This window comes from Pholcus phalangioides, unplaced genomic scaffold (genome assembly GCF_987345545.1).
Source record: "Pholcus phalangioides strain wild (caught in Gottingen) unplaced genomic scaffold, Ppha-v1.0 ptg000017l_1, whole genome shotgun sequence".
Taxonomy (NCBI): Eukaryota; Metazoa; Arthropoda; class Arachnida; order Araneae; family Pholcidae; genus Pholcus; species Pholcus phalangioides.
In genome coordinates, this window is record NW_028301610.1 from 9,854,833 (window position 1) to 9,878,635 (window position 23,803).

Genomic DNA, 23,803 nt, shown 5'->3' on the forward strand with positions numbered 1-23,803 from the left:
TGTTCATAAGTTACACCAAAATATGTTTAAGTACGTGTGAATTTTTTGAAATTTCATCCTACATTTTGTCTATAAAACACTGTAATTTGAAAAATATATGTGATAGACCTTAGATTTTGGTTCATAATCTCAACAATGTATAGCAAAATATCACATTAAAATTTTGTAAGGATGCAATGCACCAATTTTTACAAATCATATCACAAAGGCAAGTAAAATGTCAAAAATAGCATTCTTCGTAAAACACGTTTAAAGTCTTTATTCGCGTATTACTTGTATGTAAAAACGCAACACTAAATTGAACGTAACTTTGATTCTAAGCATCATATAAACAAGGCCTGTTTTGGAATTACAACAAATCGGGCTTTTATAAAAAAAATGAAAATCCATATTTTCTTAAAAAATGACGTTTTCAACGTAGTCGGATACCTTAAGTCAATTTTTAGAATTTTAATCCGGATCCACCCAAACGTTGATTCACGTAAAGTTCAGACTCAATTTACTAGTTCTCTTAAAGAAATCTCAAGTTCCTGAAAATTTTTTTTTCATTCTTAAGCCTGAATAAATATCTCAGATTTCAACAACCTCGTTTTGCTACAAAATGTTTATTTTGGTATGAGAAACAGGTAACAGTAGCTGGAACATACGGTCAAATAATTTACTTGAAACAATTATAAAATAAATCAGATATTCAAAAATTCATGTTCATTAAGTATTTCCTGAAAAGGCCAGATCTTCATTAACTCGACAAGCAGGATTCTATCCTTCATTTCTGTAAAAAAAATTCAAATTCCAAATTATAAAAAAAATAAAATTTACATTCGAGATTGAAACTGATTTTATGAGATTCATTCACATTGTGATTGAATGACATCTTCAAGCATTTAGAATTGACACCAAACTGAGAATTTATGTAAATTAAAAGCTTAATTCCAAGTCATTTTTATCACTCGCAATTAAGCTTTTAATTTACATAAATTCTCAGTTTGGTGTCAATTCTAAATGCTTGAAGATGTTTAAGTAAATTCGATTATCCACATACACACCACATAACGTAGCCTGTAAAATCTAAAAATTGAAGACCTTAATTTACATTTCATAACATTCGGTATTTTTTGAAAAAAACTTTGAAATATCAAACTGACAATTCTCAGATTTAAACCTTTTCCACTACCAATTTTCAAACCTGTATGGGGCATACCGCATTTTAACATGTATAAGAACCCCCCCCCCCCCCGATTTTTTGGGTTTAAAATTGTGAAAAAAATAGTCAAATCGCTTAGAACCAGAAGTTATCAGCAAACAAATCTTCCATTTCTGGAATGTATGAAACCGAGATTAGATATAACGCCAAAGTTTTGCGAAATAAATGGTGGCGTTAAATCGGGGTTCGACTGTATAATACTATTCATATATGAGAAACCCCTCCAATTTTTTTTTTTGGCAAAGACAGGGTCCCTTATACACGTTGAAATGTAGTATATGTCCCGTAGGGAGTAAATGGGTTAAACAATAAAAAAAAATTGAAAAATATGAATCTTCAATTAACGTATTTACACGATTGTATCCAGGTGCAGATCTATGAGGAACAGGGCCGTCTTAAGAGTATCGTGGGCCCCCGGGCCAAGTGGTTTTTCGGAGGCCCTACCTGGTAAATCCTAAAAAATTTCAACCGCATCTCATTTTTGTGAGGGCCTCAAGAGAAGAGGATCGATTGTATCCAATACTTAAAAAAAAATGCAAACTTTTACATAAAATATACTGAACATGTAATTGTTTTGAATACTTCTTGCACAGATCGGAAACATGTATCGGCAATTCAAAAATTCCATACGTTTTCATTAGATATCGTTGTAGATAATTAAAAACAATTATTTTTCAAACTTACTGTTGCTGAATAAGTCTACTCACCATATTCTCAATGATTTCATACAACAAATCCCCACGCGATTCTAAAACGGACCGATGGTTCAACAGCATTTCTCGTATTCCATTTTCTTTGAAATATTTAATAGCCTTTGACCGCACTTCATAGGCATTGTACCTGTCAGAATTTATTAGTATTTTTGCTACATTTTTATCGTTCAAGTGCGATATAAGATAATTGCTGGAGTAACGTTTCAAGTCATCCATTTGGTATTTATCCGCTGCTCGAATCAGTTCAAGCGCAATTTCAACATTCATTACTTTCACATTTCCCGTGTATATGAACTGTATGAACGAATCTATGGAATCTTTCTCGAAATCAGTAATTTCCACACAATGGCTCTTTTTTTCCTTCATGTCATTCCGAAACATCGCCTCGAATACTTTGGAACGTGCACTTAATATTACAGAATGCACAGGAATCTTTTATTCTCCCACTGACAACACGAAGTCAGCAGTTTCAGCGTTTGTCGACAGCGATTCATAATCTTCGACCAACTTTGCGTTCGGAGTCAATTCAGCTGAATATTCAGGATCTTTTCCGTTCATTAAACAAGTGTTGCAATAGGCAACACCAATAGAAATTATCAAGACGTCACCCACCAATTCTTCAATTAATGCATCCCTTTCCATAGTTCTTGCACAAGCTAGGTTTAGTCGTTCTGTGAATACAGTACGTTCATCGTTTTTATAATTCCACAGTACTTTACCAACACTGTTAAGAAACTTGAAGGAATTTATTTTTGCACGCACCTGACTATCATCATTGAAGTCGTCTACGTAAAGATAGCAAGAAACGAATCCTGCACAGCAATCAGATGCTCCTCCAGGATAAAGACTTAGATACCAGCTTGGTGAAAACTCGTGAAGCTGGAAACTCTTGCTCTGTTTTTTCTTGCCGACTGTGAAATTCAAAGAACTAAATTTTGAAATTATCCAAGAACAGTGAAAATTTCCAGTGACGCTTCCAGAAACATGAAGGCATTCGCCAATTTCAGACATGCTTATAATAGGTTTAAAGGTAACGTATAAATATTCAAACTAAAGCTGCTCCAATAGTTACTTTCAACAAGCTTTGATTCAGCCCTAGTTGAGATTTTTGTGCGATTTACATTCGTAAATAAAAGTCGCTATGGCAACCCTATAAGATTGGCATCGAAACTTTTTTCTGAGTGAGAAATTCGCCAAAATCACGCAAAACTATCGAACAGCGCTCTTATCCCTCATTTATGCTGTCCTTTCCGAACTCTCTTCTGATTTTTGAATACCTCAACAAATATTGCACCTAAACTTGGAATTTTTTTTGGCTTCAGGAGACACAGGGTAAGAAATTTCTAGTTAAAAGTTAGAGGACGGGGGAATATGTAAATATTTAGATTTTTTTCACTCAAAACTGGAAGAGGGTGATATTTGAACGCTTTTTTAGCATTTCTTAAACTGAAAGTATACCTCTACGACGAGCGGTTGATGAGAGAAAGACCGCATTAGCACTTATAGGACACCCTGCATAAACAATGATACAAAAAATTACGTTTTCTCACACACAAACAAAATATTTTTATACTATTTTTTATGATTACTGTTATCAATTTAAATTTTTTGCGGCGAATACAAAAGAGCGCACGTTCCAGTGGTACTAACAACGCCGATTTAGAAATGACAGCATAAATTTGATGACGATGTTTTATCTTGATATAACGATAATCCCTCTACAACGATATTTCTTCTTGGTCCACAGAATATCGTTATATCGAGGTTTCACTATTACATTCTGGTCTGTAATTATATCAATGTTGCTTGTAGCCAACAGTCGAATGCCTCGAAAATGCCTACCTCGATTAAAACAAAATTACGTGGGGGTCTTCGATGTCGTTTTAACGGAATTTGACTAATTATTTTACTTTTGAAATCACAGATTTCCATTCAAAACATTTTCTATCAAATTTTTCCCAATTGAACAATAATTTTTTATCACCAGCGTCACAACTAGACTCGTTATCACCAAGAACGGGTAAGAACGCATTTCGGCACCCCCGTATAATGTAAAAGCAGTTAAAGGGTGAACTTGGCGCCTCCTCTAGTCTAGCGTCCGGGGCATCAGACCAAAGCCTCCTAGATACTAGTACTTCTAGGAGGCTTTGATCAGACCCGCTTGCTTTTACCCTAGTTGCGGCCCTGAATACACCAAATCACGACCAAACGTTTCGTTTACCTGGTAAATAAAACAGAATTTGACGAACACTATTTTGCGATGCCAAAAAGCACGACAATTTGGCTCCCCTCGTTTGGCTATAGTTTTCTTTAGCCTAGTTTAGGCCTACTTGTGACAATTCCAGCGGAACCATGTTTGACATTTACGAGAACGCCACGATCACTCTCAGGTATTGTTTTATAAATATCATGACCAGAGGGCGGGCTTGATATGGGACAAGTCGCCATGGCAACGGGAAAATTGGAATTGGTACCTGATATTTTGTATGCGTAATTAGTAAATTGGAGTCGAGAACAGCACAAAATTTGAAATTTATATCAGATTATCTATTGCCCCCAAAAACTTCAATATCATGAGTAAACTATCAATCTTTAACTTATATACACATTTTTAACTAGATTTCACACAAAATTGTCATATTTTTGTCCTTCAAATACAATTAAAAATAAGTCAAAACCAAAACGTTTTTGGACATCCCACAGGAAATTGAGCAAAAAATCTCAAAATTCCCTCTCTCGTAACCATTTCATATCTCATGGTTATATCAGGCAAATCCTAAAAAATTTGTAACCCTTTAACAGTCAGAAACCACTAAATTTCATTTAAAAAACACATTTTAATAAAGAAGGCTTTCTTTCGATTTTCAGCAAGTGCAAAATATAGAAAAATGCATTACATTTAGAAATCAGCTTTAGAAAATATTTTGGCTTGTCATTGCTTAAATAAAGGCTTTTAAGACGAGATATCTCGTCAGTACCGGTGAGACTGTAAAATCTAACGATCGGAAATTCAATGGTGGCACTGACATTCATGCGAAAGTTTTCCGTTGCATGCAAATTTTAACATTAAAACAGATTTTTTATATGTTGAATTTGAAATTTCAAATTTTTCTTAAGTATAAATTTTAACAAAATTTTACTAAAATAATATACATACTCTTTCTGTTTTAAACACATTAACCTTCGATGAAAATACATGGAAATAGAGAAAAAATTTAATACACAATCACATGTTCAAAGCATTTCTTTTATCATGCATTTCAATTTCAAATGTTTTAAACACTAGTAACACATTTCCTTAACACGTTTTGTACGAGATCATTGTCCAGCAAACACTGATTATTCATCAAAAGCCTCTAGAAAATCAAGTAACAGTTCTGGTCGATCCTTCAGCAATGATCGATGCTCCTTGATGATCGATCGTCGATCCTTCACAACAAGATACTCGATAGCTTTCGATCGGAGCTTCTTGCAATTGAACATATCGGCTTTAACAGCAATTTGCACAACGTTATCGTCGCAGATTTCTGATATCAAATAATTGCTGCAATAAAGTTTCAAGTCATCTATGTCGTACTTATCGGCGGCTCGAAGAAGTTCCAACGCGATATCGATGCTCAAAAATGCGACGATTCCAGTATACATGAATCGGATCAACAAATCGATCGTATCTTTATCAAAATCAGTGATTTCGATTCGGTTACTTTTCTTCTCCTTCATGTCGTTTTCAAACATGGCTGCAAAAACTTTAGAACGGGCACGTAATACAATTGAATGCACTGGAATTTTCTCGTTCTTGCAACTTATTACGATATCCGTCGTTTCTTCGTTCTTCGACAGCGATTCGTAATCTCCAACCAACTTGGCTGACGAACACATTTCAGCCGAGACAACCATGTCATCATGGCTTTTAACGTACGTACAGCAATACGTAACACTCACAGACACAACCAATACGTCGTCAATTAATTCATTGATCAAAGTATCCCTCTTAATAGATTTCCTATAGCCCCAATCCATTCCATTTTCAAGCGTTGTCCAAGCATCTGGTTTCGACTGCCATAATATTTTCCCAGCGCTGTCACACAACGACACAGCAAGAAGTTGCATGTACAGCTCGTCTCTCGGTCTGATAGATAGAAGTAAAAAACAAGAAACGAATCCTTTGATACCTCCGGGATAAACACGCAGATGCCATCTTGTTGAATATGCCTGCAGCAGGAAAGATTCGCTCTGGATAGATTTGCCTACTGTAGAATCTAAGAAGCTGAAATTAGAAATCGTCCACGAACAATGGAAGTGTCCGTGGTTGCTAGCAGAAACATGAACGCTTTTGTTATATATCGACATGTTTCAAAACGCGTTATTATTGACACCAGGAAAGCAAGACTCGTAACAGAATAATCGGCAAAAATTACACTGTGAGCACAACTCGTCGAACATCTAACGCCGCGGGAATCAGCGCCCTCTATCATTTGTAACATCCTCGTTCCAGTTAAAAGATGTAGCGCTTAGAAATTCTGACCTTCTTAACATTACCAGCCAATCAGAGTCAAGCAACTGTGACGTCATAAAAACGTCACAGTAGACCGCGAGGCTACCGTAACTTTTGATCCATTTGGCGCCACCATATTTCCTAGCGACATTTAATAATGGATATTCTAAATTTAACTTCAGTTCGGCAACCAGGATTGATGCAGTGGGAAATTCACGGGACGCTTAAAACGAAGGTTATGAGTTCGGAGTCCCTTCGTAACCATCCAATTTTTTTTCTAACATCTTCGTTTGAAAAGTTTAATTTCTTATTACATTTAATTTTGTTCTTTTAACCGTTGCACGGGATAAATATGATTTATTATATTATAATTCACCACCAATTGTCAGATGCACGGGAATGAGTGGGGGGGGGGGTGTTCCCAAACAGCGAACTTGGCGATATAGGGGAATGGGGGGGGGCACCCCCGTATAATAAGTTATCGTTTATTGAATCACTAAAAAATGTTTTAATTTTTTTTCTGATTTAATCAAAATGTGGTTCAGTTGCATCAAGTTGACAATAGTAACGGCTCGCGAAGCGAGCGCCCAACGAAGCTGGGCCCTGCTATCATTTATTGATTCATAATGCTAATAGAATTAGAAAACCAAACATAGAAATTGTGTTTCGGCAAGACACTGTATTTATTGCATGTCAATATAATTATTATTATATAATATATATCATTATTATTATGATCGTTATAGTATTATAGTATTGTTAAATTATATCATTGTAATATTATCGTGTGAGCAAACGAGACGTAATGACAAAATAAAAGCGAAATCGTTAATAGACACTGGTGTTTGGCGATAAGTTGCCAAACGTAACAGCAGGAGGTACACTTTACACATACGGTGATGTTTCTATAACGTCACAGTAGCCTGATTCTGATTGGCTGATAATGTCAAAAATATAAAAACTTAAAATTTCTAAGCGTTAGTGTTCAAAGGTGCATTGTGTTCAACGCTGGCAGTGTCACGTGACGACGCGGCGAGAAAGTGCAAATTTAACAACGGATTCGCTCTGAATTGAATTCTTAGCGGGGCTCATCAAGGGTGGGAAAATAGAAATTAGAATAAATAAAAATTCCGAAATTTTTTGACGGAAAATAATCCCATAATGAATGAAAATTTGGGAACTGATGAAAAGTCAAAACAAATGAAAGCATTGACGACAATTTGAAATTAACGAATAATTCCAAAACTGCTGAAAATTCATATTTAATGAAAAATAACTATACTAGATTAATAAAACACCAAAATTAGTGAAATTAATAATTAAAATTCAGATTCAAAGAAATATAATTCCTCCATCGTTGAAATATCATAATTAATGAAGACTCGGAATTGAAGCCAAATTCAGAAATTTAAGAAAAATTATTTTGCGCGTAGGATAATTAAAAAAAAAATAAAAGCCGATTTCTCTCTCTAAACATCGAAAAAAAATTCAGGATTATTGAAAATTAATAAAATTCTAGATTGATAAGAATTAAAAATTAATAAAATTTGGAATGGATAAAAATTTAAATTCAGAATTGATGTCAATTCAAAATTTGGAAACAATTATACATTAAAAATTCGATGTATCAACGAAAATTCCGAAATTAATGAATTCCATAATGTAATTCAGAACTGACGAAAAGCCAAAACTAATGAAAGAACAATTCTAATATTTAATAAAAATTCAGGGAAAAATAATATAATTCCGGAATGTGTAAAATTATGGAAATAAATGAAAATACACCGTATTTTTATGTAAATATATATATAATGTTGATATTAAACAATATTTCATACGAGAATGCGAACGCCATCTCATGATGTTATTTTTGAAAAGAAACACCTACCGAATAGGCTGAGACCCACTACACTGACGTGACGTGATTTGCCGTCATGTCAGAGATGTGAATTCTAATTCGAAATTCTGTGACGTGTGAATTTCCCGTCATATAATTTCAACGTCACAGTATTTCCACGAATCAAAAAGTCTCTGACGTGATGTCACGTCGCGTTAGTGTAGTGTGTTTCCACCTGTAGCCTCGTGTGTTAATTTTCGCTGTCCTTCTGATTTCCGTTCGCTACTAAAACAGAAAACTGCCCAGCGGCGTGTTGTTGCGAACGTGGCTTAAAATTTGCGCAGGTTCAAAATTGGGAAAGTTCAAAATCCAATTGTCGCCAAAATTTTAAAATCTGCAAATACCCTTCTAGCTACAATCGGTCAAATTTGCCAAAACCTTATTCATTCCACCAGCTTCCGAAAGAGCTTATAATAAACTATATCGGTTTTCTGGTGTCTTTTATTTGAAATACATCACTGAAATCAGCATTTGACGAAGTACATATTCAACGAAAATTCGGAATTGGCGGTTAGAGATTTTGGCGACAATTTGATTTTGCACAAAAGATCCGATAAGGTGACACTACCTCTATCTACAGGATATCCGTATTTAATGTCGAGCTACAAGCGCTGAGAGATCGGTGAAGTGAAAAATCGAATTGTCGTCAAAACCTACTAAAATTACTTCGACGAACGCAGATTTCAGTGATGATTAAGCTCAACGACTAAATTTCTCCTGAACTAGATGACCAATTTGGTTTATTCTAGGTTCTTTCGAAAGACGGTGGAATGGAAAAGTTTTTGGCAAATTTTGACCGATTGTAGTTAGAAGGGTGTTCGCGGAATTGGCAATTAAAAAGTTTGGCGACAATTTTATTTTGAACTTCGCAAATCTTTCAGCGCTTGTAGCTGGCCATTAAAACCAGATATTTCGATGAAATTGGTGTCAACCCCTATAGAATTTTTTTCTGCTCTTTCCAAACGTGTGGTTAGTTTGCGTATAGGTCTCAGAAACTTTCACTTTTCACCATATTTTTTTTAGACTTCACGCATATTTTCTCCATATGATTATTCACCATAACTCGAAAATGGTTCGAGATAGGACAGGGTTAGTAGGTTGTTTCATGATCCACTTGGGCTCGTCTATCACCCCATTTCGTTTGGCAGAATAAGTCGGATTCACCCTATATATGCACTTGAAAACGACAATAAAAACACAACGTAGACAATAAAAATCTACGTAGACAGTGGGACATCATGGGCCTCCGGGCAAGGCGATGTTTTCCGAGGTCCCTATACATAGCTAAAAAATTCCTGTTTACACAAATTCATATGCTCTTACTCCCAAAATTTTTAACCACATTTAATTTTGAGTCTCCCCCTCTGCACTTGAGGCCCATGCGTTAAGACGGCACTGTACTGTAGGTGATAGCTATTGGCTGTAGCTATATAATACTGACGTGACACTGTGCACTGCGCATTAATGGCGGATGATGATTCGGACTGGATTTATCCAGTGGCTGTATTATTCGTGATTCCCGTCTACAATCGCATGAGCTCATGAGTAATGTGGATAGAATGATAAGCAGCGTTAGAATTAAAAAATTAAAGTCAGTGGTCCTATGTACCAGTGGATATGAGAACCTACAGGTCCCAGACATCATGACTGGTCCAATAAACCACAACTGTTGATTTTGTGTTGCGGCTTTATCGAAAAACAAGCGTGGCGGTATAATGAGGTACTCTTTTTTTTAAATTGCAATTTTCAGAAAATATTTTCTCTCTGCAAAGGATATTCTCTCTTCTAAGGGTGCGATTATAGTGCACGCGTGTTTCCGATTCTGGAAACTCGCGTCGTCTCCGATTGGTTAAAAACCCGAATTTAAACTTTTTTAGCTTGAAATTCGGGTTTTTAACCAATCGGAGACGACGGATTTCCAGAATCCGAAACACGGGTGCACTATGTTTACACCCTTAAAAGATATATACTAAATGGTTTGTGCTAAGATTCAAACGACAACATTAACTAAGAAATAATTGAAACAAACTACCTTCATAAATGCACGCCTTTGGGGTTCACTTAAAGGAATAAAATTTAGCAGAAATTTATATATATATATAGCATAACCTTCGGGACATAATAAAGTCCAGACATTGGGTAAAAAATTGCGACAAAATCTTCGGTTTTGGAAAATTTCCCATCTTGGACTCATTTGTTTGGCAGTAAATGATTTGCAACCAGCAGCTTGGTCTTTGATTTTGCTTCTCTGCTTTATAATCGCTTTCAAAGTTGACACAGGATTTTCAATTATTTTGCAAGATCAACTTATCGTCATTAATTTAAAATTCTTGTCGAATTCTTCCAAAAAATTTCCGGTTTTTTTTAGAAAAAGCGCGTTTTGCTTTTTCGACATTACGAACTGAGGATTTGACGCAGCCCCAGCAAGCAAAGCACCACAACGAAAGAAAATTCTACAGGAAACGATCGAAAGAACTGTGTATGTGTACCGTATGTGTTTCTTACGGGCAGACCTATACCGTCCAAATGCTTACGATGTGTGTGTGTGTACTGTTTTATCCTCTGGTGGGGGTAACGCTGGAAACATAGGGAGAAAAAAAAATTCTGAAAGGACATATGGCCGTCAAAACAAATGAAATGCATTTCTTTGGAGCTCGCCGCGTCTGCGTATTCTCAGGAACAAGCAATAAACAAATCACTTAAGTGTTCATTCTAAATAACAATCCTCACTGGCTGTTTTGATGTACTTCAGCAATCACCCTAAAATTCATGGCTTTTGCTTCGGCAAAAAGAACTGTTTCAGCAATGCGTTTTCGCTGCATAAATAAATTGTGTGCATTTGATGAATATAAATGACGTTTTTTCAAAAGATTCAGAGTTCGAGTCAAGTGAAAACGTCGAATTATTCAGGTTTTACGTCGAATAAATGTGTAAACGTCGTGTGTTGCATCGAAAAATGTAACATTAAAATGCCAAGTTTTGTTGCAGATCTTGTATCAAACTTTGATAGTGTAATGCCGGCCAACCACTACGGATTTCTACTAAAAAATACGGAACTACGGCGAATTGTGAAAACTACGGAATTCTGGTTTTTTTAGAAACTTCTTTTGTTTAAGGATTTCTTTGAATTCCATTATCCCATAGAGTAAAAATGACGTCAGACAAAGAACGCATCTCGAAAGAATAAATAACAAATCAATAACAAATTGACATAGAAAGGTGCAGTTTGCACTAAGATAGCTTATCATAGCCTATATTTATTTTGATAAATAAAATAAGGTTCAAATTTTACTTCTAGATTATATAAAATTCATTTTATATGAGTTTGTGTGTATGTTCTCTATACAAACCTATAATTTCATACCAATATTTACCAAATTCTGTATGTGTGCAAAACAGGCCTCAACTTGAACGATAGGCTACTAAGTTCGGTAGAGTTTGACAAATGCCCGCGATAGCGTCGAAAAACTATCCTGCGACAATGACTTTTGGAATGTCCATTTTCATTACCCTGGTTAAAAAGCAACGGTTTGCCACTTTCGTTTTAAGAAAGTTTTACTGCTAGTTTGACATACAGGGTGATTTAAAAAAGATGGGAAAAACTTTAAGAGGTGATAGTACACACCAATACAAACAATTGTCGTCAAAGAATGCATGGTCTAACATAAAACGCAAACGCGATAGCGCGTTTCGAAACGGCCGCTCCGCAAACGTTAAAACGACATTCCTATTAAAATTTATCGGGAAAGAAAGAATACCATGCATACGAATATAACCTGGGGAAGAAGAAACCGTAAGCAAATCTGCGTCACAGTGAATAAAAAGCGCGGACGCCAGCCCTGTGAAGTTATTCCAGCGTGCAATCGCGCGCTCTAACAGTTGTGACGTACGGGATGACGCGCCCATGCCTTTTATTCACAGTGACGCAGATTTGCATAAGGTTTTTTTTCTTTCCCAGGTTACATTTGCATGCATGGTGTTCTCTTTCTCGCGATAAATTTCAACAGGAATGCTGTTTTAACGTTTGCGTTTCATGTTGGACCATGCATTTTTTGATGACAATTGTTAGTATTGGTGTGTACTATCACCTCTTAAAGTTTTTTCCATCTTTTCTGAATCACCCTGTAGAATGCCAGATTCACAGATTTTTTTTTAAAAATTGTTTATAAAATTGATTTGAATTAAAAGAAGTTATGAGAAAACTTTATTTTATTTTTTCGGGAAATTTATTTTGAGGGCGTCCCAACCCCTTCCCGGCGATGAACACTGGCACTACGGCGAGGCTTGGTTCCAAGGTTGGCATGTATTCACACATACATTACAAAATGATTGGAAATATTAATTGACATGGAGAATAATTACAATTACAACAAAGGAAACAAAAATCTAAAAATAGATAAATTCAATAGTGTATTACAATAGGCATCATTAAAACAATCGTTCTCCCATTGTTGTAGATTCAGATAAACTTTTTTTATCAGCCATGAAATTTTGTTTGCTGTTGTTCTCTGAATTGTCATTGTTTCAAGATGAGTTCAGATTCAAAATAGTATTCAGTAAAGAACGTACTTACTATGCGCGTTTGCCATTTCAATTGATTTCTAGATGTTCTACTCAAGAGGGCTAGTGTTGATTACAACAATTAGTCACAATCATCCTTTTCCCCTTCTAATATATCCAATAGAACATCGGGGTGTTTTTTTAATAAGGGTCGATGTTTCTTGATAATTTCTTTTCCACGACAAGCACGAAAGTATCGCAGGGCTTCACTTTTCAGGTCTGAAGCATTGTATAAGTTTGCTTTAATAATTACTCGAACAATATTTTCATCATTAAGCTTCGATATGATGTAATTATTACAGTAACACATCAAATCGTTCATATCGTACTTGTCGGCGGCTCGACACAGTTCCAGCGCAACATCCATACTCAAGAATTTAACATTTCCCGTATAAATAAACTCAATCAATGCGTCCATCACTGGTGATTCGAAATCTGTAATTTCAACTGTATGGCTTCTTTTCTGTTTCATGTCGTTCTGGAACATTGCTTTGAACACTTTAGAACGGGCAGTTAGTATCACGGAATGCACGGGAATTTTTTTCTCCTCGACAGATAATACAATGTCCGTATTTTCTCCATCCGTCAACAATGACTCCAAATCTTGAAAAAGCTTTGCAATTGGGCATATTGCAGCTGAATATGTAATATTCTTTTCCTCCTTCCGGGAAGTCTCGCAATATGTGACATGCATGGAAATTATCAAGATATCGTCAATTAATTCATCTATTTTAATTCCTGTTGAAAACCATGTGTATTCTCCTTCATCGAAATTTGCCCATTCATTTGACTCCTCATGCCATATTACTTTACCAGCACTGTTATGTAGTGACATGTGTTCTTTCACAAATACTTCTGAACTTTTTCTGGTAACATGCATATAAAAAGAAATAGTTGTTTCATCATCATTTGAGTCAATGTTGTTATGAAATTCTAAATACAATCTCAGTAAATCGTCCTGAAGCTTGATAGTATCAGTTTTGATCGTTCCATGTTTTGCCGAGACGTTTGGAATACTCCACGAGCAATGGAAATTTCCAAAGACGCTACCAGATACACGGGTAGATCCAGTATTTAGTGACATGATTATATTTTGCTATAGCAAAAATAACACCGAGAATGAATAGTACGTCCTCATCAAACGATTGCCTGTTAGTATGTGCCTGATTCACAGCCTTATCTCTATAGAAAAGTCAACATTGTGTATATATATATAATGAGATATTGTTTTATCTCTAGTTTACTCCCCTCTTCTACAGTTATCAGTCTTCGCGTAGATTATTAATATTTTGCAATATCTGTAAGCAATATGTGTAAGGTTGAGATCTGTGTAATGAAAATGTATCAGAGAGAGAGAGAGAGAGAGAGAGAGAGAGAGACATTTAGCATGAGATCTACACCCGCACAGCTACGATTCGTCGAACCGAGAAACCAAAATTGCTGCCCGAAAAACCGGTTTTTGACAGCAAAATCACCTCAGCCACACCTCAAAAACCGGTTTTTGAGCAGTTCGGCATGGTGCAGAGCTGCAGGTGCGAATCAGGCTCTTCTGCCACAGGTTTAACAAGCTATTTATCGAATATACAAAAAACGACAATTACTGGCTTTTCAGCCAAGCATCGCAGTACGCTTGAAACTGGTCGTTTGGTAAAATATACGGTTGCTAGTATCGTTTATGTTTACCGTTATGCTTACTGCACAAAATCGTTTTTCTGGATATAAGCTGGTATCACATTAATGTGACTCAACAGTGTTATTTCTCAAGTTTGCTTGTCAAAAATCTGTGCATATTAGATACAGCAGAAGTCGAAATGGGTTTCGAAGCCGGTCGGGGTGCTGTTCATCGTTCGTGTTCAGCAGAAGTTGGTTACTGTATTAAATGGCTTTATATACAACATCGGGCTGTTGAATAGTCTTTACTTTACTTGTTAACTAGAAGACCCTTCAATTGCTTCATTATGAGGACTTGAAGGAAACGACTAGGAGTAGAGGCTTAAAGTCCAATCCGCACCTTCTTGTGGTTGCAGCCTGTAAGTAGCCATGTTTTAACACGTGGTGAACGGACGCGGATGGACTTTCTCTAACCAGCACTGGCCAGCGTGGAGGATTACGGCCAAAAACCCTCTAAAAAGAAGTATGAACTCTGTCTATAAACTTGAGGTCCTCAGTCCCCAGCAGTCTGAGTGAACAATCCCGCTTTCCTTTTATAACGCCCGTTCCGCGCTTGTCGTTAGATAAGGAACTATCGTAAGGAAAATTCCTTAAGCGTCACTCTCCCCTTTGCGTTGAGCATTGGCCTTAGGATCACGTGACGGGTTGCGGAGGAAAAAACCGGTCTTTTGGTTCATTCGTTAGTTTCTACGGTTCAGCTCACTATTCAACCAATCAACGTAAAGCAAAAAGTTTACAACTACTACTACGTATTAAAAATCAGTATTTCTTCAACATTTGTGGCAACGATTGCTTTATTTACTTTAATTTCGCGTAATGTTTTTGTTTTTTTTTTACATTGGCATGCGCACAAGTTCCCTCGTATTATTAATAACTTTTTTATAAGATATTTTAATAACTTTCTTACTGCGCATATAAATTTGTTTTGCCTCTTTAGGTGTAAAAAAAATAATCTACGATTATGATGTCATTATAATAATGTTAATTAATTACAATAGCAATGTTATAATTGATATAAATAATTTTATAATATAATTAATTTTTTGTAAATTTTTAGTAATTTATATCAATCTTTTGATTAAAAAAACCTGAAATGTTTTGAAAATTTGACTGGAAGCCAGGGAAATTTTTTTACGAAAATGAGTATGAACCCTGCATAACAGTCCGTACTACTGTATATTTAATATACAGGGCACATAGGTAACGGGGCATATGGCACTTTACTGGCTAACCATTGGTCCTAGAGCCATACTTCCAGTTGGAAAAAGTACCTGAATAATGTGCAGTATCAGATATTTGATTCATGTTGCCAGGGGTTATTTATACTTAGTTATTAAAATAAAAATGTCAGCTTTTTATGCGGACACCCTGTGCCCCAAAACTCAATTGGAAAGTTGTTTCCTGGTCTCCAACAAAAAAAATGCAACGTTTCTAAGTGCAATATTCACTGAGATATTCAAAGGAAGTTGGGATAAAACAGCATTAAAAAATGCGAGGAAATCATTTTATCCGCATTTAATGCTGTTTTTCCTCAAATTTCCTCAATTTTTCGAATTCGCATATCTCGGTGAATATTGCACTTAAAAACGTGAAATTATTTTAGTTGGCATCGGGAAAGACGGAACAACAACTTCTTAATCGGGTTATTTGGCACACTGGGACGGTAGATAGATAGATAGAACCGCTCACAGCCCCGGACTGATGCAAAGCACCTTACTTCCGTTACCTCAAAAGAGGCAGAGTTGTGTCGGAAAAGTTAGCAAAGATTTATAGTGATGGTTCCCCTTGCTCGCAAGTTTCGAATTACTCGCGTCGTTCTCCCCATGAAGACAGCCATCAACTCGATGCAACGTACAAGCCATTTGACTAAAATGGGTGACTGAATCCAATGACTAGGGAGAAAAATTGCACGTGCGCCCAGTGGCACATAAGGGCCGGAGACCGCAGCCTGGGATTTCAAAAGAAGGGTGGAAAAGACTTGTGGACAAGAAAGAAGAAAAAGAAGCTGGCACTGGGACGGTATAAAAAGTTTTTTTTATTTTATAGCTATACAACCCCTTACAACATGAATGACATATCTGAGTTGGACACGTGATTTGGATACTTTTTCCAGTTGGGTATGTCTCTAATTAGACTAACGGCTCGCCAGTAAAGTGCCATACGCCCTGTTACCCATGCAGCCTGCATATAAAAAAATAGTTTGATACGAAATACAGTCACTCTTGTTTTAACGAATACCGTTATAACGGAGAAATATATCGTTTTAACGAAAACTTTTCTAATCCCTCGGATAAATTTACATAGGAATAATATAAAAATCTGGAATTCCTTTGTAACGAAATTTCGTTATTACGAAGTGATTTCTCCGGTCTCTTGGAGTTCATTATAATGGGGTTTGATTGTATTCCCCCCAAAAAATCTGACATTTTTCCACTATAGTAATTGAACTTTGACAATTTGATCTGAAAATAGTCCTTTTTATAATGATTATGTCCTTTTTACTTTTATAAATTTAGAAAGGAAACAAAAGGAAGAAAGGGTGGGGAGAAAAAAAGAAAAATGGCCAAGAGGGGCTCGGTTGTGCGTAAATGCCTCGAAATTCCACTTGTGCGCAAGGGGATTCGCGCCTCACTCAGTTTTATGACAAAATTTCCCATTTATGAGACATTTGACTACGGTCACGATTAATCTTTATATATATAGCTTTCAATATTAAAATATTTCATTTATACGAAGCACAATTTCAATTATTTGACATTTTCATTTTGACTCGAACTCCAAATCTTTGGCATTTAGACATCATTTCTAACTATCAAATCCATGCAGTTTTTGCAGATTGTGAAAACGCATCGCTGAATTGGTTTTGCATGCGTATTATCGACACTGAACATTGAAGAACAGGACACACCCCGCTTCCCATCTCAAGGAGATATCGAAGCATTCCCGAAAGATGGGTGCATCCGGAATTTTATTAAATGTGTATATGTATATATATCTATATAAATTTGTATAACAGAATAACAAATACAAATACAACGCCACAACAGGCAACTTGCCCAACGAGGTGGCTGACTTAAGAACATCATGGATCCCCGAGCCATTTTTTGGAGGCCCTACCTACTACTGCTACACCACACATGCACCCCGCCCACACAACCCTCCCACCCGCGGAACCCCCAACGAATCGGTACATGCGGGAATGTGCGTGTACGTGTAGTGAAACCTGACGTGAAGTTTTTTGTTTCTCTGTAATGCTTGTTATGTGTAGTGCTGCCATCTGCCACCAGTTTTTCTAACTATGAGTGAAGTGTTATGATTGAATGATTTATCGTTGTAGGACTGTTGCTCTCTGTGGCGAGACTTTTTAACGGGGAGATCGGCTCGCATTTGCGCCTTGAAGTTGGGAACCACAGAAAACCAACTTCAGCTGACCACCACTGTGGGGTTCGAACCCGGTTCCTCTCATCGCGAGTCCGTCACTATAAGTCCAATTACAACAAGTCCAATTGCAGGAGTATAAATCAACAGAATAATTATGATGAATCGTGATCTAAGAATCGAAATCTAAATTGATATTATAGCGTCCTTGGCACGTCTGGACTCGATAATCAAAGTTCCGTTGGTGGCGGTCCGTCCGTGTTCGTTGGATGTCACAAGTCATAGTCGTGTAGGGCGTACAACGACAAATCGATGTCATGTTTGCGTCACATGGAGTCCTGGTTAAAGTGTCCAAGTCAGCCAATGTTCGGACACCCAGGTATTTTAGCTCATCTAGGAGCACATTCCTGTTCCATAAGTATCCTGCATCTTAATTCTCCTGTGTATTGTTAAATAAAAAAAAAAATTAAAAAAAAAAAATTAGATTTTCATCAATCCCGAAGCTACATCGGCTGGCTAACTGGATTATGGGTGGCATTGATTCACCACGTTTACATGTTAAGTGTTTATAGGTTCTCCGATAAAGTTCGCCGTTCAACGACGTATCAGTTTCGTGAATTTCTAGTACCCCTACGTGGCCGCAAGTTGTAGACTCCCCTTGGTATCAGCTTTACTGGTCTGGAAGGCTGAAATTCATTCTGCTTCTGCCGTAGTCCACCCTTCTTATCGTGCAGCAAATACGGTCTAAAAATTGAATCAAATTTTGAATGCGCGAGAAGTTCATCTGACATTTTAGTATTCTTCTCTTGAATGCCGTCATCTGACTTTGTGACATCTGACCAAAATGAAATGCTGATGCGTGTGGACATTGACAGACGTAGTGCCATAGCGAGCCCGTAGCACCACACTTACACAGGGCCGTCATTTCAACTTTTTCCAGGGGGGCAAAGAACATGTACTCAATGTATTTATAATTATATATATATATATATATACACACACACACCATTTTTTTAGTGTCTTTTCAAAAGCCGGGGGGCGGGGCGGCCCCCCTGACCCCCCAAATCGCCTGCACTTACAAGCATTGTGAGATGATCGTCCGAAGCGCTGCAAGTATGTCGGAAATGGACCATGATTAAAAGGATCGTTTTTGTTCGCGGCCATACACACTTGCGCAAAGCCACTCGACACTACAAACCATAAATTTTAGGTTGACAGATACAAAAAGACGCATTGAGCCGGTTATGGGACATTTCAAAGTGAAGACTTACGTGAGAATTTATTGCACTTTTCTGAGAAATCAGCAGACGCAGTGAGTCTTAAATAAACAGATTTAAATTGCTTTAAATGTGGTCATATGCCCTTTTAGAATTTTTTTTCTTCTAATGTCCACAACATTGCTCTTGCAGGATAGGAAAATTCCATTGAAATTATTTGGGATATTGCAGGCCAGCAGCAGGCTAGTTAATAGGAGTCACTTAGAGGAAGTTCAATACATTATCTGCTTGGATTCTTTATAGCAGCGGTTCTCAACCGGTGCTTCGTGTGCACTTCCCAGGGGCTCCACCGCGACTCGAAGAAAATAAAATAAATCAGTAAATTTTATAGATAAATAAAAAATTCCTACAGAGTTTCGGAATGAAAATTATATACTAAAGGGCTCCGCGAGTCAAAAAGGGTTGAGAACCGCTGGCTTATAGAAACCATTCAGCAAACCAAATGACGATGACGTTAAGACCGTCTTAAATAAGTTTAAAATTACGTTTTTCCTGTTAAATTGAAAGGAATGGCATATGAACACTTGCGATTGAAACAACAGTAATTTTATGCAATTACGGTTTCTTAAGTTATACAGCAATATAGTTTTAAAAAATTAAATTTCGCGGGCATTTTTCCTCATGTATGATTTGGTCTCTTGGAGTTCGTTATAACGAATTAGACTTTATTTCTTTTCAGCAGAGGCAATGGATTGGCATCCCCTCAAAATTCATAAAAAATACCCCCAGAGCAATCATTCTTTATTCGATTTTTATAACTATATTCCCCCATCAGACCACTCAGTGCCGGCTGAAGATAGCTTTGTACTAAACTAGATGGCTATCCGTCTGTAATTGCATAAAAACGATAGTTTTTTTTACAAGCTTTCATTTTTCTACTTCTTAGATTACATTTATTACCAGCACTCAAAAGAATGTCAGTGAATGGTCAACAAATCTTCGTGTGCTTTCTTTATGGGAGCCCTCTTTGAATGAAAAGTCTTCGAACACACACAATTTTTTGTTTTTACAGTTACTCCATTTTGCTTAAACCTCTTCTATAGTTTTTGTCAGGGCCTGCTGTCACTCTCAAGTCGTAAGAACACCGAGATTATATGAACTACGTTTTTTATTTCCTTCCTCATGTTAATGTTGCTTGAATAGGAGAAAAATTGCAAAAAAGATATTCTATGCACATTTTTTGAAATTAAATTTTTTCAGTCAGTAACTAAAAAAATTTAATTTCACAAACTTCTTCGTGGCCCCCGTATCAGTAGCCGTGGCTCCCCTTTTGCGAGATTTTCATGCGTGGCCTCCTGGAATATCCTAGGGCCCTCCCGAGTCCATATCGCCCCTGGTTGTGAACCACTGTACTAAACAATAAAATGCTCCTCCCAACACATCACTTAAGATCCACGCCTGCACATAACCAATTCGGACCAAAATGAAAATTTTCCCAATGAACCGAAAAATTTATATAAAGGGGTCCCATACCGATTAATATGATCAAAATGCTTCAAGAAAACTACGCTCTAGCAGAAATATCATTAAAAATATTATTTAACCATTGATTCATTTCAATTTTTTTCATATGTTTTCGATTGTTTATGCTATGCTGTGCCGATGCAATGTTTCACATATACAGTATACTCTAATAATTGATTCTTTTTTTCAAATTTTGAAATATTAAGGAAAAAATAGAAATTATTCAACAACTTGCGTTCATGATAAAATGGCATGACATCGATATAATTGAATAAAAATTGATTAAAAATAAAGAAAACTATTCAGTTCATAAAAAATGAGGGAAAAAGATCGATATTCCATTAACTCATTATTATTTAAAATTAAAATTTTAAAGTTTAAAATTTGCATTTATTAATTAATTATTTATGAATGGATCTAAAATATTTTGCCTCATTTTATGAATTGAACAATTTCCTTTATTTTGAATCAGTTTTTATTTAATTGATTTCATGCTATTTTATGATGCACAAAAGTTGTTAATAATGCTTTTTCTTTCTCTGAAAAAAATGTTTGGAATTTTGCAAAAAAGTAAGTATTGGAGATTGTAAATATTATATTGAGATAGCATAACACAGGGGTTCTTAACCTTTTTCAGCCGTGACCCAAAATCAATTGCATGATCAACTAAGCGACCCATCGGTTTATTTTTAATTTAAAAACCTCTAATTAAATATTTCTGACTATCAAAATGTTTATTTTGTGAAATGTAGTTACCCGGTTCATGGTATCTTAATAGGTGAGCCGGCAAGGACTGAGCCCAGGGACCCGAATTAAACAGAGGGGCTCCAAATCATCGAAAGCTTTGACTGATTCTGAAATTATCTCTTTCATAAGTACTTTTGTGCTTATGAATTTATGTGTTTCACGAATTCTTTTATTTACCTGAATTACTTATTTTATGTGAATTCTGAATTTTCATTAAGTTGGAATTATTTATTTTATGAATTCTGTGTGTGTGTGTGAAAATTTATATATTCATGCTAGAATTATTTCTCTCAATAATTTTAGAATGAATTTTGCATTAATTTTAAAATAATTTTGCACTTAATTTTAAAATAATTTTGCACTAATTTTAAAATAATTTTGCACTAATTTCAAAATAATTTTGCATTTAATTTTAAAAAGAATTTTTATTGATTTTCAGGATAATTTTTTATTATGTTCGAATAATTTTTCATTTAGCTTGAATAACTTGTCATCAATTTTAGAATAACCTTTCATCACTTTTCTAATTCTCAAGAGGTCCCCTGAGTTCCAGCCCAGGTCGTTAGAACGTGAAGCGGTAAGACGTCTCTGAAATCAGTGGTGTATCTGAAACAAATGGATTTATAATAACCAGAATTTAAGTGGATTCGTACGGCCCATCTCAAGAGTGAGCCATAGTTTAAGGACCCCTGGCATAGCATATACAGGGTAGTAAGGAAAGACCCTAACTACATTTTACTGGCACACTGTTGATCCTAAAGGCATATTTCCAATTAGAAAAAAGTATCCGAATAATGTGTAGAACAAAAACTCATTTTTCATACGAACGCCTTATGCCCAAAAATCCAGTTAGAAAGTTATTGCCCTGTCTCTGCCGAGGCTAACAAAAAATTTGCACGTTTCCAAGTGCGGTATTCACTGATATATTTGCTTTTAAATGTTTTTTTAATAAAAAAAACTTACCGTACCTGTGGAAAAATGGATTTCTGAGGTTCTTTTCTCTGTAACACGATTATCGAACGTAAGAATCAGCTATCACCATCCCTATCATCTTCTAAAATATCCAATAAAATATCCGGATGTTTCTTCAATAGCGCTCGATGTTTCTTGATGATTTCTCGGCCACGACATTTTTTGAGGTATTGCAAGGCTCTTAATTTGAGATAATGAGCGTTGTACATATCAGCCTTTATAAGAACTCGAACAACATTCTCCTCGTTCAGGTGTGATATAAGATAATTGCTGCAGTATAACATCAGGTCGTCCACGTCGTACTTATCGGACGCTCGAAGAAACTGTAGCGCAACGCTAATATCCATGACATTAACATTTCCCGTGTAGATGAACTGAATCAACGCATCCATTATGTTTTTTTCGAAATCTGTGATTTGAACACTTCGGCTCTTTTTCTCTTTCATTTCGCTTTGGAACATCGCATGGAACACTTTGGAACGTGCACTTAATATTACAGAATGCACTGGAATTTTCTTTTTGCCAACAAATATATTGGTGTCCGCGTTTTCTACATCTGATGACAGCGATTCATAACTTCGCACTAGTTTTGCTATTGGAGACATTTCGGCAATATATTCTGTGCTTGCGCTGTCTTTCACGCAAGTACTACAATATGATACACTCGCGGAAAATATCAAGACATCGTCAACTAACTCTTTGATCAATGCATCCTTTTTCATGGTTTTCGAATAACCCAGTTTTTCTCCTTCTTTGAGCACATGCCAGTTATTTGGTCTTGTATGCCACAGTACTTTGTCGGCGGTGTTACGGAGCGAGCAGAAAGACAATTTCACAAACATATCGTTACCCTTAATCTTAGAATTTACTAGATACAAATGACAACCAATATCATCGTCGATCATCAACGTTCCCGAATCATCGTCATTTTTAATGCTTTCTTTGATAGTACGAAGTACGAAGCTGTCCTCTGTTTTGCACGACGTCATACCCTTTGTTCGAAAAAAGCGTGTTTGTACATCACACCCTCTATGGTTCACGGATAGCGTGCGGAACCTTTATCTTGAAAAGAAAAGAGCATTCAGAGAGTATAAAAGTGGACGAGGTGACCTATCATTGTTTACTGATAAAAGAAGACTGTTGAAGAAAGCGATAAGGGATAGTAAAAAGCAAGTTGAATCTAGGTTGGCAGATAACATTGGCTCTGACCCAAAATCATTTTTTCGATACGTCAATAATGGATGGAAGGGGACAGTTGGCCCCCTCTCGATAGGAGGCTCAAAAGTAGAGAGCAATGTAGGCATGTGTAGTGCTTTCAATGACTTTTTCGCGTCGGTTTTTAATGGAGATAATGATATTCGATATACGGGTGTTGCATGGGGTAATAAAACGCTCAACGATATTCAAGTTGAAGACGTGGAGGTC

General features: G+C 36.3%; 3 protein-coding genes across 3 annotated transcripts; all 3 read right to left on the reverse strand.

The window, feature by feature from the left end:
- Positions 1–561: 561 nt before the first annotated feature.
- On the reverse strand, positions 562–23,367 carry LOC149072343 (speckle-type POZ protein-like). The gene is made up of 2 exons (XM_089246780.1): positions 22,375–23,367; positions 562–772 (listed from the first exon to the last, which is right to left on the reverse strand). The coding sequence occupies exon 1, from the start codon at positions 23,365–23,367 to the stop codon at positions 22,435–22,437; it is 933 nt and encodes a 310-aa protein (XP_089102906.1). The 3' UTR covers positions 562–772; positions 22,375–22,434.
- LOC149072344 (speckle-type POZ protein-like) lies at positions 5,121–6,375 on the reverse strand. Its single transcript, XM_089246953.1, has one exon. The coding sequence runs from the start codon at positions 6,265–6,267 to the stop codon at positions 5,257–5,259; it is 1,011 nt and encodes a 336-aa protein (XP_089103079.1). The 5' UTR covers positions 6,268–6,375; the 3' UTR covers positions 5,121–5,256.
- Positions 12,952–13,953, reverse strand: LOC149072345 (speckle-type POZ protein-like). The gene has a single exon (XM_089246779.1). It carries the CDS (start codon positions 13,951–13,953, stop codon positions 12,952–12,954), a length of 1,002 nt encoding a protein of 333 aa, XP_089102905.1.
- Positions 23,368–23,803: the final 436 nt, after the last annotated feature.

Coding starts and splice junctions, on each gene's coding strand:
- LOC149072344 (XM_089246953.1), bottom strand. CDS start 6,267: ATGTCGATATATAACAAAAGCGTTCATGTTTCTGCTAGCAACCACGGA.
- LOC149072345 (XM_089246779.1), bottom strand. CDS start 13,953: ATGTCACTAAATACTGGATCTACCCGTGTATCTGGTAGCGTCTTTGGA.
- LOC149072343 (XM_089246780.1), bottom strand. CDS start 23,367: ATGACGTCGTGCAAAACAGAGGACAGCTTCGTACTTCGTACTATCAAA.